This window comes from Salmo salar, chromosome ssa09 (assembly GCF_905237065.1).
Source record: "Salmo salar chromosome ssa09, Ssal_v3.1, whole genome shotgun sequence".
Taxonomy (NCBI): domain Eukaryota; kingdom Metazoa; phylum Chordata; class Actinopteri; order Salmoniformes; family Salmonidae; genus Salmo; species Salmo salar.
In genome coordinates this window covers 6673704-6686693 of record NC_059450.1, presented here as the reverse complement: position 1 = coordinate 6686693, position 12990 = coordinate 6673704, and the positions used below count along the sequence as shown (strand labels likewise).

Sequence of the window (12990 nt, the reverse complement as noted above, 5' to 3'; positions counted from 1 at the left end):
ACCCAACCCAAAATGTTGTTTCATGGTGAGATTGTGGTAACGTACAGTAACGTCAAGTCCTTTATTCTCCCGTGTATATTTTCTCGCAAGCAGATGCCACAACGTCTCCCAAGAAACTACGCTGGATTGTGCAAACTGGAAGCCGCTTATCCTGAGGCCGCATTTATTTTAGCTGGGGACTTTAATAAAGGAAATCTGAAGAAAATGCTACCAAAATTCTATCAACACATCTCCTGTGCTGCACGTGCATCACATACTCTGGATCATTGCTAATCTCCCTTTCCGAGCGGCTGCAAGGCCCTCTCCCACCCTCCCTTTCTGCAAATCCGATCACGCCTCCATTCTGCTCCTTCCCACCTATAGGCAGAAACTTGAACAGGAAACCCCCGTAGTAAGGACGGTTTATCGTTGAGAATAGTAAGGACGTATACACTGACTCGTGACTGGGTTCATCAGGAAGTGCGCAGAGGATGTTGTTCCCACTGTTAGAACTTATCCAAACCAAAAACGGTGGATAGATGGCAGCATTCAAATTAAATGCAATTCTACTGGTCGCGTACACATTTTGCAGATGTTATGACTGGTGTGAAATGCTTATGTTCCTAGCTCCTAGGTAAATAATGTATCGTCATTTTGGAGTCACTTTTATTGTAAATAAGAACAGAATATGTTTCGAAACACTTCTACATTAATGTGGGCGCTACCATGGTTACAGATACTCCTGAATTAATTGTGAATAATGACAGAGCACACCCTCATCCACATTGACGAGGACTTCGTGTCGAGGGTCACAAGCTTCAAGTTCCTCGTGTGCACATCACTGACGACCTGAAATGGTCCCTTCACACAGACAGTGTGGTGAAGAAAGCGCAGCAGCACCACCTCAACCTCAGGAGGTGGAAGTATGGCAGTTGCATCATCCACAACCAGGGGGTGGTGCTGTCAGCCCAATGTACACCACATGACCAAAAGTACTTGGACACCTGCTCGTCGAACATCTCATTCTGAAATCATGGGCGGAAGGTAGCCTAGTGGTAAGAGCGTTGGGCCAGTAACCGAAAGGTTTCTGGATCGAATCCCCGAGCTGACGAGGTAAAAATCTGTTGTTCTGCGCCTGAGCAGAACTGTTCCCCCGGGCGCCGAAGACGTGGATGTCGATTATGGCAGCCCCCCGCACCTCTCTGATTCAGAGGGGTTGGGTTAAATGCGGAAGACACATTTCAGTTGTACAATTGACTGGATAGCCCCCTTTCCCCCCTTTGCTGCTATAACAGCCTCCACTCTTCTGGGAAGCCTTTCCACTAAATGTTGGAACATTGCTGTGGGGACTTGCTTCCGTTCAGCCACGAGCATTAGTGAGGTAGGGCACTGATGTTGGCCGATTAGGCCTGGCTCGCAGTCGGCGTTCCAATTCATCCCAAAGGTGTTCAATGGGGTTGAGGTCAGTGCTCTGTGCAGGCCAGTCAAGTTCTTCCACACCGATCTCGACAAACCATTTCTCTTTGGCTCTCGCTTTGTGCACGGAGGCATTGTCATGCTGGAACAGGAAAGATCCTTCCCCAAACTGTTGCCACAAAGTTGGAAGCACAGAATCGACTAGAATGTCATTGTATGCTGTAGCTTTAAGGGGCCTAGCCCAAACCATGAAAACAGCCCCAGACCATTATTCCTCCTCCACCAAACGTTATAGTTGGCACAATGCATTGGGGGAGGTAGCGTTCTCCTGGCATCCTTAAAACCTAGATTAGTCCGTCGGACTGCGTGATTCATCACAGATGGTGAAGTGTGATTCAGGCATTGCGCATGGTGATCTTAGGCTTGTGTGCGTCTGCTCGGCCATGGAAACCCATTTCATGAAGCTCCCGACAAACAGTTGTTGTGCTGACATTGCTTCCAGAGGCAATTTGGAACTCGTAGTGAGTGTTTTTACGCGCTTCAGCACTCGGCGGTCCCATTCTGAGAGCTTGTGTGGCCTACCACTTCGCAGCTGAGCCTTTGTTGCTCCTAGACATTTCCACTTCACAATAACAACACTTACAGTTGACCGGGGCAGCTCTAGCAGGGCAGATAGTTGATGAACTGAGTTGTTGGAAGGGTGCCATCCTATGACGGTGCCACATTGAAAGTCACTGAGCTCTTCAGTAAGGCCATTCTACTGCAAATGTTTGTCTATGGAGATTGTATGGCTGTGTGCTCGGTTTTATACACCTGTCAGCAACTGGTGTGCCTGAAATAGCCGAATACACACATTTTAAGGTGTCCACATACTTTTGTCTATATAGTGTATCATGGACGGCACGCTGTCTGCCCTACAGGACATCTACAGCACCCGGTATCACAGAAAAGCCAAGAATAAAGGACCTCAGCCACCCGAGCCGCAGCCTGTTCACCCCGCTACCATCTGGAAGAAGGAGACAGTACAGGTGCACCAAAGCTGGGACAGAAAGACTGATAAACAGCTTCAGGCCATCAGACTGTTAGACAGTCACCGCAAGCCGGCCTCCGCTCAGTACCCTGCTCTGAACCTTCGTCGCTGTTACTAGCCGGCTACACCTGGTACTCTACCCAGCACCTCAGACTGCTTTGCCCTATATACATAGTCATTGAACACTGGTCACTTTAATAATATCTACATACTGTTTTACCCACTTTATATGTATATATGGTATTCTAGTCATAGCTCATCCTACATAACTACTGCTATACACACATTTCTAGTCATGTACTGTATACACACCGTTATATATTGATATATTTCGTTATTTTTACTTTTTGAGTAGGTGCGTATGGTTTTCTAGGTATTATTACTGCACTGTTACAAGCATTTTGCTGCACCTGCGATAACATCTGCAAATCTGTTTACACGACCAATAAACTTTGATTTGAGTTGATATCTGGCCCTGTTGAAAAGGTAGATGGGCCAGTTTGTCACGAGGTTGATTTGAATTTGATCCCCTAATCCCTTTATGTAATGATTTGTGGAAAAGCCTATTTGAAGCATTCAAAGGCTTCGGTCCCAGCTGGCGCACGTCTCCACAGTGCCCAGTGCTAGATTACAGACATATCGCTCCATTAGATACCCTCAGAAATAAGACCTCATTCATTTACATTTGTGCCCCATTACTTACATTAATATCTCATTCAATTGTGATTTTGAATGTGCTGTTAATAAAGGCCTATGATCTGCAGTGTTCATTAGGCACCAAACTGAATACATTTTTCATTATTCCGTCGCGGTGCCCTGATTCAGAGGGGTTGGGTTAAATGCGGAAGACGCATTTCAGTTGTACAACTGACTAGGTACCCCCCTTTCCCTAATGAACACGACCCAGGTGTCATTGTTCAATTGTGGCACCTGGGAATGTTTAGATTTGTTATTTCTAAGCGTTAGATTGATTGTGTTAGAGAGAATAGACCTAAATCAAACCAATCCCCCAAAATGGCTTTTTGCTTTTCGGATTTGGGAAGAGCGAGTTTTGAGGCCAGCCGTTGAAAGACTGAACAACTTAATTTAGAGTCATCTTCATGCCTGCTGGATTGGACAACTCAAATCAAATTGTATTTGTCACAGGCGCTGAATTTACAGTTTTAATTTACCTTAGTGAATTGCTTACTTACAAGCCCTTAACCAACAATGCAGTTTTAAGAAAATACAAAAACAATGTCAGAAATAAAAGTAACAAATAATTAAAGAGCAGCAGTAAAATAACAGTAGCGAGGCTATATACAGGGGGTACCGGTAAAGAGTCAATGTGCAGGGGCACCGGTTAGTCGAGGTAATTGAGGTAATATGTACATGTATGTAAAGTTATTAAAGTGACTATGCATAGATAATAGCAGAGAGTAGCAGCAGTGTAGAAGAGGCAGGGGGGTAATGCAAATACTCTGGGTAGCCATTTGATTAGATGTTCAGGAGTCTTATGGCTTGGGGGTAGAAGCTGTTTAGAAGCCTCTTGGACCTAGACTTGGCGCTCCTGTACCGCTTGCCGTGCGGTAGCAGAGAAAACAGTCTATGACTACTATGTCCAATCGGTTGAAATCCTCACCTTGATTGGGGGAAATCCTCCCTAATGCGTTTGTCTTGTGTGTGTGGCAAAAATATCTTAGATTGGTATCGATCTAATATGCTTTTGTGATGTAAAAGGTCACTGGAATTATCGGTTCTGTAAATAATGTGAGTACCGACTTATGTGAATCGAGGACTCCATACAAAGCACTATTTTCTTATTTTTCTTCTATACCAACCTATAATTGACTTATCTTATTCTGAATAATTGCACACTGGTTCCAGGGCTTCCTGTTGGAGACTTCAATCTCCTGCTGGGAAGATGAATGGATATGACAATTGTGGCCACAAAAATAAAATAAATCTGCCTCACTCTGAAATGGGGAACAGATAATTGCAGAGCCTTCTTCGGTTTTGTATTGCGTTTGTTCCCTGCTTCCCTGTGGCTCAGTTGGTAGAGCATGGTGTTTGCAACGCCAGCATGGTGTGTGCAACGCCAGGGTTGTGGGTTCGATTCCCACGGGGGGCCAGTACAAAAAAAATCGAAATAAAATAAAATGCATGAAATGTATGTATTCACTACTGTAAGTCACTCTGGATAAGAGCGTCTGCTAAATGACTAAAATGTAAAAAATGTAAATGAAATAGGCGCTCAACTTATCCTGTCTGTGTCACCCATTGTTGTTCCAGGTACTGGAACGGTTCATGGGCCGTCTGATCCAGAACAGGGCGATGTCTCACCGCAACTTGCACTCCCTCACCAAGTACCAGCTCATCCTGTCCCGGGAACAGTTCCGCAAGAACCCTCCGCCCCACGTCACGGTGCGGTATACACACGGACGCATGCAGGCACACAGTGCCACCACACACCACTACCACACGACACACACACACACACACACACACACACACACACACACACACACACACACACACACACACACACACACAGAGAAAGGCTATACTTTTAATAACTTTATGAACATTTTGTAACACGTAGCCAACCAATGCTCATCTTTTTTGGAGCAGGAATGTCCTCAGTATCCCCTATTCATTTTCTTCTATGATCAACCAACACGTTGCTGTTTTGCGATGGAAATCCAATGTCAAATTGACTTGCAAATCGATGTCAAGTTACGTCATGTTATGTCTTGCTGTCAAATTAAGTCAAGCTAAACACATTAAGCCTATCTTTGTGGTCCTGGCTGTTAACAGGGGGCTCTGCAAGGGGCTTTGGAGGGGGACTTTGCCCTGTGTATCAGCCTGTACCATGGATACGAGCTGCTGCTCCAAATGGGCCTGCGCTCCCTCTTCCTCTATGTCCAGGGCATCATGGATGGCACAAAAGGTAGGTAGGAGGCACCTCCCTACGTTCACTCACTCACTCACTCACTCACTCACTCACTCACTCACTCACTCACTCACTCACTCACTCACTCACTCACTCACTCACTCACTCACTCTATAAGTGATAGCTAGCATTCTGCTCAGGTGATTTCTCTATTTATGCCAACTCAAGAGAAGTCTCGAGCCAGGAACGAGCTACAGCGCAACGCCACCTTCATGGACCTGTACCAGGAGATGGAGGCCATGTTTGTAAAGCCCACCGGTAGGATACCGTTCCTACAGCCCCGTTCCTACAGTTTTTGAAGCCACATGATAACACTTTATTTCACAGCCAGGCTGGTACTTTCCTGGTATTTACATGGTGAATACTAGGAAACTGTGGTAACAATAAGTATTTTTTTGGTACTTACCTGAAAGAATTCAACACAATTTGGTAACTACCTGGTACCAAATGGTGCATAGTGATGCTTGTGTCAATGAATCTCAAAGAAACCGGAGTGTAATTATTACGCAATTATTAGTCAATTACCGTTGTAACAAGTAATTTCTAAATAACTACCTGTTCAACAGCTGGCTGTAAAAAAACAAGCGTTACCAATGTTTCTCCTAATTGTGAATGTTTATTACGAAGGGTGTCGTGGGCCCTGACTGACCTGATTGCCGTGTATTGCGCTTTGCTTCCAGGCCCCGAGGAGCCCTTCATCTACAGCCACCCCAAACTGCAGAAGCTTGAGGAGGTAGTGCTAGGGCACTTTAAAACATGGGCTGAGAGCTCCAGCACTGGTAATTTACTCTCTTGTTAGTAGCAACTAACTGCACTCGACTCTTAGCGATGACTCAACCTTTTAAGATATTTAACTAGAGCCGAGGTAAACGGCAGGAATGAATGACATGGTTAAAGTCGGTGTGCTCCAAATGTTGTTAGTCCGTATTTGCTTTGAGTAGTAGCAGATGCACTTAATAAGCAGTTGATCGGTTGTAAGAGCACACACGCACTGAGGAAGGCACTAACCGAATGTATGCAGTGTGTATTTCAGTAGGAAATGTTGCCTAAAAGGAAATTAAGACGTATACTTAATTTCCAACTACATGAAGTGAGCGCTGGTGCCCCCTTTCCATTGGTTGTAAGTAACCTCTTTCTCTTTTCCCTCTCCTCTTTGATTGGTCCAGGCTCTGGGCCCCAGGAAGTGAGCACACGAGTGATGATCTTTTCGTCGTTCCGGGAGAGTGTGCAGGAGATTGCCGCCATGTTAAATCGCCACCTGCCCCTGGTCAAAGTCATGACCTTTATGGGCCAGGCCTCGGCAGGGAAGGGGGTCAAAGGGTTCACCCAGAAGGAGCAGCTGGAGGTAAAAACACTATGTTCTATCTAGAACCTAAAATGGTTATTCGATTGTCCACATGGAAGAACCCTTTGACAAACTTTTTCACAGAGCGTTCTACCTGTAACCCAAAAGGGTTCTTCAAAGGATTTTCCCATGTGTACAGTCGAAGAACCCTTTTGGACCACCACCTTCAGTACATAGGCCTGTGAGTGTGGCCGTGTTGCTTTGAATCCCAGACCTACCGCTGCTTTGTTACAACCCCTCTCTTCACTTATCTCCTTCTATGCGTCCTATCTCTTCAATAAAATGTCTGATATTACCTTGACTAACCTGTGCCGCCACACTCTGTACCCGTAACCTCTGTATATAGCCTCGTTACTGTTATTTTACTGTTGCTCTAAAAATAAGAATTTATAATTAAATTATTAAAAAAATAAAAAAAAGGTTTATTTTAGTAAATACTTTCTTAACACTTATTTTTCATAAAACTGCATTGTTGGTTAAGGGCTTGTAACTAAGCATTTCACTGTAACGTGTTGAATTTGACGCATGTGGCAAATAAAATGTGATTTGATTTTGATAAATACTAAAAAACACAATGCATGTGCCACTGTCACACCAGGTGACAAGACGGATAACACAAGCTCATGGTAACGCCAGGATAACGTCATTAAAAAGGGTACTATTTGATGAACATGGCTTGGTTTACATTGTACTGGGATTTGGTCCAAATGAACCAACAAAGGACACACTGGAAAGTGCCTCCCAAATACCTGTATTGAGCAAAGCTAAATGGCACAAACACTAAATGTTATCCAAAAATGTGGTTGCTTAGCAGCTCTGACTGAAGCTAAGGTGTTTTTCTGTGTCCTAGAGATGGCTACAACATTGACCATATTAGGCTTGTCTTCTCAGGTCCTCAGCTTTCTCTATTCCTGACTGGCAGACAGAGTGTATGCTTAGCTTAGATAATTGACACATCCTACTGTGTGTTGGTGAGCTGCCAATATTTTATTTTATTTATTTATTTAAATGTACTGATATCCACATGGCAGTCAAATATACTGAAATACATGGATATTACAATACATACACAATAACACATTCAAGTTGAAATCACAAGTAAAATTCATGACAATATGTACGTTAAGGAGACCCAAAGAGTTTTGTTCATTAATTTGCATAGGTAGGGTATGGGAGACTGGTTTGCTGATAGAAATATATTTTCACCACTCACACCTGTACCATAGGTATAACATAATGTAGGTAGGCCTGTATAAAATGGAGAAGTTAAGGCGATTACGATAAAGTAAGAAAGCAGTACTGATCCAGTTCAGGTAAAGATTATACATAAATGATATATTTTATGTTCTTCAAAAACCACCAGCAAATCAATTGAATGGCTAAACTGTTAGCCTCTAGGCTAAATGCAGCACCCACCATTAACTTACAGGAACGTAGCGTGTGAAGAACTAGCTGGTCGTTTTTTTCCCCCCATTGTACTTTAGCACAAAATGTTATGCTGCTCATAAGTATCATTCCTCTACAAATCGTCGATAAATTGCATTGGTCCTGACTCCTGAATATTTTAAGGGTTCTGTTTTGTACAGAGACTTGCAGTTAATGCATAGGCCTGCTCAGTTCCTCTTCATCTCCTTGATGCACTGAGGACATGATGTCACAGAGTACAGTAGCACTGTGCCTTCAGCTCAAAGTTCATGAGAACTGCTCTATAAGGAAACATTTACCTTAATCCTAAACTGTGCTGGATTCAATTACCACTATAAGGGTTCAGTAATTTATTGATGCAAACAAAGTACAGTATATATTCACAGGTGTGTGTGCAAATATGGTCATTCAGCACCATTCAGTGACTCATTCAGTATTTGTGGCCCTGACCCATGCTGGAATCGATTCCACAACCCACATGTTGCTATAACCATGCTCTTACCCACTAAATCATTAGAACCACATGACTTGACAGCACAGACATACATGTTTGTGATTGACTTCACATACAGGCACAGTGAAAATTTCTGTCATCCTGATAAAATGTATCGATTTCTGTACCGAAGGTGGTGCGGAGGTTTCGGGAGGGGGGCTTCAACACCCTGGTGTCCACCTGCGTGGGTGAGGAGGGACTGGACATAGGCGAGGTGGACCTCATTGTGTGCTTCGACGCCCAGAAGAGTCCCATCCGCCTGGTTCAGCGCATGGGCCGCACCGGACGCAAACGCCAGGGCCGCATAGTGGTCATCTTGGCCGAGGGACGAGAGGAGAGAGTGAGCAACAACTCCTGCCTTTGGAATCTTAGGAATGGTCCCACATCTGTTTGTGCTGTACCTCTATGGTCTTTCCTATGATTGTTGTCATACCAAACGTGTTTATGTTTGGCATGACAATTAACATAGGGGTTAGCAAGACGGCACTAGGACCAGGTCAATGGAATGTCCTTATTTTTCCTCATATTTATTTATTTAGACAGTTGAATAGAGAGGGGGAGACTGAGGTACAAAGTGTGCTCCAGACCTAGCTGTGTTTCCACTTTTTCAAAATACCAAATTCCACAACCCCCAACCGGATCCAGTCTTTTGTGTGGCTCTGGATTCACTGTCTAGTGTTTCCAAGTGTCTGGCTCCTTCCCAGGCATCTCACCGTTTTAGATTGGTTTCCTTTGTTATGCGAAGATAGACCAAACATCCTCAAGTGCACTTTGTGTTACCTGGCACTGCTTTAAGAATCCATGCTTATCCTTGTTTTGTCACATTGATCAACCGCAAAAACATTTGCTCTACAGTTGCCTCTAGAATTAACAGATACAGTGCCATCAGAAAGTATTCATACTCATTGACTTATTCCCCATTTTGTTGTGTTACAGCCGGAATTCAATATGGATAAAAAAAAAATATATATATATATCCTCTCGCCCATCTACACACAATACCTCATAATCGTGAAAACATGTTTTTAGAAGTGTGTGTTGTATTGGATTTGCCCTAAACACAACAGTTTGTATTTAGGACTAAAAGTTAATTGCTTTGCCACATTTTTTGCAGTACTAATTCAGTGCCTTGTTGCAAACAGGATGCATGTTTTGGAATATTTTTTATTCTGTACAGGCTTCCTTCTTTTCACTCTCTCAATTAGGTTGGTATTGTGGAGTAACTACAATGTTGTTGATCCATCCTTATTTTCTCCTTTCACAGCCATTAAACTCTTAACCGTTTTAAAGTCACCATTGGCCGTATGGTGAAATCCCTTAGTTAGGAAGGATGCCTGTGTCCTTGTAGTGACAGGGTGTATGGATACCTCTTACAAAGTGTAATTAACTGCAACATTCTCAAAGGGATATTCAATGTCTTTTTTTTTCTTTTTTTTACCCATCTATCAATAGATGCCCGTCTTTGTGAGGCATTGGAAAACCTCCTGGTCTTTGTGGTTGAATCTGTGTTAGAAATTCACTGCTTGACTGAGGGATCTTACAGATAATTGTATGTGTTTTTGGTACAGAGATGAGGTAGTCATTAAAAAGGTAATGTTAGACACTATTATTGCACACAAAGTGAGTCCATGCAACTTATTATGCGACTTGTTAAGCAAATCACTTTGACATCATCGGGTATTGTGTGTAGGCCAGTGACGACAAATCAAAAATTCATACGTTTTAAATTCAGGCTGTAACACAACAAAATGTGGAAAAAGTGTGAATACTTTCTGAATGCATTGTAAGCATGAAATAGCTTCAAATAATCTTGACTACGTTTTGAAACGCTCTTTGTTTGAGTGCGCACCCCCTAATCTGCAACCACCAACTCTTTGTCGGACATCTTTTGTTTTCCCCTCAGACCTACAACCAGAGCCAGAGCAACAAGCGCAGCGTGTACAAGTCTATCGTGGGGAACAGCCACAGATTCCACATGTTCCCCCACAACCCCCGCATGCTGCCCGGGGGGGTGCACCCCGCCCTGCACAAGATGCACATCACCTGTGGCCAGTTTGACCACCGGGAGAGCAGCGGGCGGCTCTCCGGGGGTTGGAGGGGGCGCAGGTCCCACTCCTTGGAGGGCCAACGTGAGTCCCTTATTCTTCCGCATGGTCTAGGTAAGAGAGGCTCTTGGTATGTCTATGATTGAATCGAACCGACAGCAACGACTCTCATAGATAAGTCTTGGTGTTGTTATCACCGTGCTCCAAATATTTGGCCATCTTGTCCAGAGCAGAGCAATGTTTGCATTTAACTAAATATTTTTCATTTGACATACACTACTGTTCCAAAGTTTGGGGTCACTTAGAAATGTCCTTGCTTTTGAAAGAAAATGTTTAAAAAAATGTCCATTAAAATAACATAAAATTGATCAGAAATACAGTGTAGACATTAATGTTGTAAATTACTATTGTAGCTGGAAACGGCTGATTTTAAATGGAATATCTACATGGGCGTACAGAGGTCCATTATCAGCAACCATCACTCCTGTTTTCCAATGGCACGTTGTGTTAGCTAATCCAAGTTTCATTTTAAAAGGCTAATTGATCATTAGAAAACCCTTTTGCAATGATGTTAGCACAGCTGAAAACGGTTGTGCTGATTTAAAGAAGCAAAAAATCTGGCCTTCTTTAGACTAGTTGAGTATCTGGAGCATCAGCATTTGTGGGTTTGATTACAGGCTCAAAATGGCCAGAAAGAACTTTCTTCTGAAATTCGTCAGTCTATTCTTGTTCTGAGAAATGAAGACTATTCCGTGCGAGAAATTGCCAAGAAACTGAAGATCTCTGTGTACTACTCCCTTCACAGAACAGCGCAAACTGGCTCTAACCAGAATAGAAAGAGGAGTGGGAGGCCCCGGTGCACGAGGACAAGTACATTAAAGTGTCTAGTTTGAGAAACAGACGCCTCACAAATGCTCATCTGGCATCTTCATTAAGTAGTACCCGCAAAACACCAGTTTCAATGTCAACAGTGAAGAGGCGACTTCGGGATACTGGCCTTCAAGGCAGAGTTCCTCTGTCCAGTGTCTGTGTTCTTTTGCCCATCTTAATCTTTTATTTTTATTGGCCAGTCTGAGATATGGCTTTTTCTTTGCAACTCTGCCTAGAAGGCCAGCATCTCGGAGTCGCCTCTTCACTGTTGATGTTGAGACTGTTTTTTGTTTTTTTTGCGGGTACTACTTAATGAAGATGCCAGTTAAGCATTTGTGAGGCATCTGTTTCTCAAAGTAGACACATTAATGTACTTGTCCTCTTGCTCAGTTGTGCACCAAGGCCTCCCACTCCTCTTTCTATTCTGGTTAGAGCCTGTTTGCGCTGTTCTGTGAAGGGAGTAGTACACAGCGTTCTCACATGAAATAGCCTTCATTTCTCAGAACAAGAATAAACTGACGAGTTTCAGAAGAAAGTGCTTTGTTTCTGGCCATTTTGAGCCTGTAATCGAACCCACAAATGCTGATGCTCAACTAGTCTAAAGAAGGCCAGATTTATTGCTTCTTTAATCAGCACTACAGTTTTCAGTCAATCTAACATAATTGCAAAAGGATTTTCTAATGATCAATTAGCCTTTTAAAATGACAAACTTGCCAATGACAAACTTGCCATTGGAACACAGGAGTGACGGTTGCTAATAATGGGCCTCTGTAGATATTCCATAAAAAATCTGCTGTTTCCAGCTGCAATGGTCATTTACAAAATTAACAATGTCTACACTGTATTTCTGATCAATTTAATGTTGTTTTAATGGACAAAAAAAAAAGCTTTTCTTTAAAAAAGGACATTTCTAAGTGACCCCAAACTTTTGAACGGTAGTGTATGTATTGGCTCTCCATGTACCTGTATTGTAAGCTTTTGTAACAGTTGAAAGACTGACAACGGGCCTCTCTCAGCTTTGGAGTATAAAGTCAACTTCGCCCTTGTGTTTCAATGATCCAGTCGGGCAACAGGAGAGTATGAAGAAGGATGGCTTCCTTAGCCCCTCTGAGCTCACTCACTGGGAGTCTACGATGAAACTGGGGGAGGGGGAGGCTCCACCCATTCTGAGACGGTCCCGTTTCCTCTCAAAACAAGAAGGCTCGCCACCTCGGGTGAGTCATGGGTTAAATTCTTGCAAGGATCACACACACACACACACACTACAAATGTATGCACTCTCGTATCTTAGATTTTTTTATTTTATTTAACCTTTATGTAACTTGGCAAGTCAGTTAAGAACAAATTCTTATTTACAATGACGGCCTAGGAACAATGGGTTAATTGCCTTGTTCAGGGGCAGAAAGACAGATGTTTACCTTGTCAGCTCGGGGATTCGATCCACCAACCTTTCGG

The 12990-nt window shown here is 43.3% G+C and overlaps 1 protein-coding gene across 5 annotated transcripts in view; it reads left to right on the top strand.

Moving 5' to 3' along the window:
- Window positions 1–12990, top strand: part of fancm (FA complementation group M) — an 80126-nt gene that overhangs the window by 27378 nt on the left and 39758 nt on the right. For 3 of the 5 annotated variants that reach the window (XM_045723346.1, XM_045723345.1, XM_045723349.1), the window contains 8 exons: window positions 4697–4828; window positions 5222–5354; window positions 5526–5615; window positions 6038–6136; window positions 6524–6702; window positions 8754–8960; window positions 10524–10779; window positions 12598–12749. In XM_045723346.1, the coding sequence (XP_045579302.1) occupies window positions 4697–4828; window positions 5222–5354; window positions 5526–5615; window positions 6038–6136; window positions 6524–6702; window positions 8754–8960; window positions 10524–10779; window positions 12598–12749 (1248 nt within the window). The remainder of the gene's footprint in view (window positions 1–4696; window positions 4829–5221; window positions 5355–5525; window positions 5616–6037; window positions 6137–6523; window positions 6703–8753; window positions 8961–10523; window positions 10780–12597; window positions 12750–12990) is intronic. The other 2 variants (XM_045723347.1, XM_045723348.1) reach the window with 2 other exon arrangements.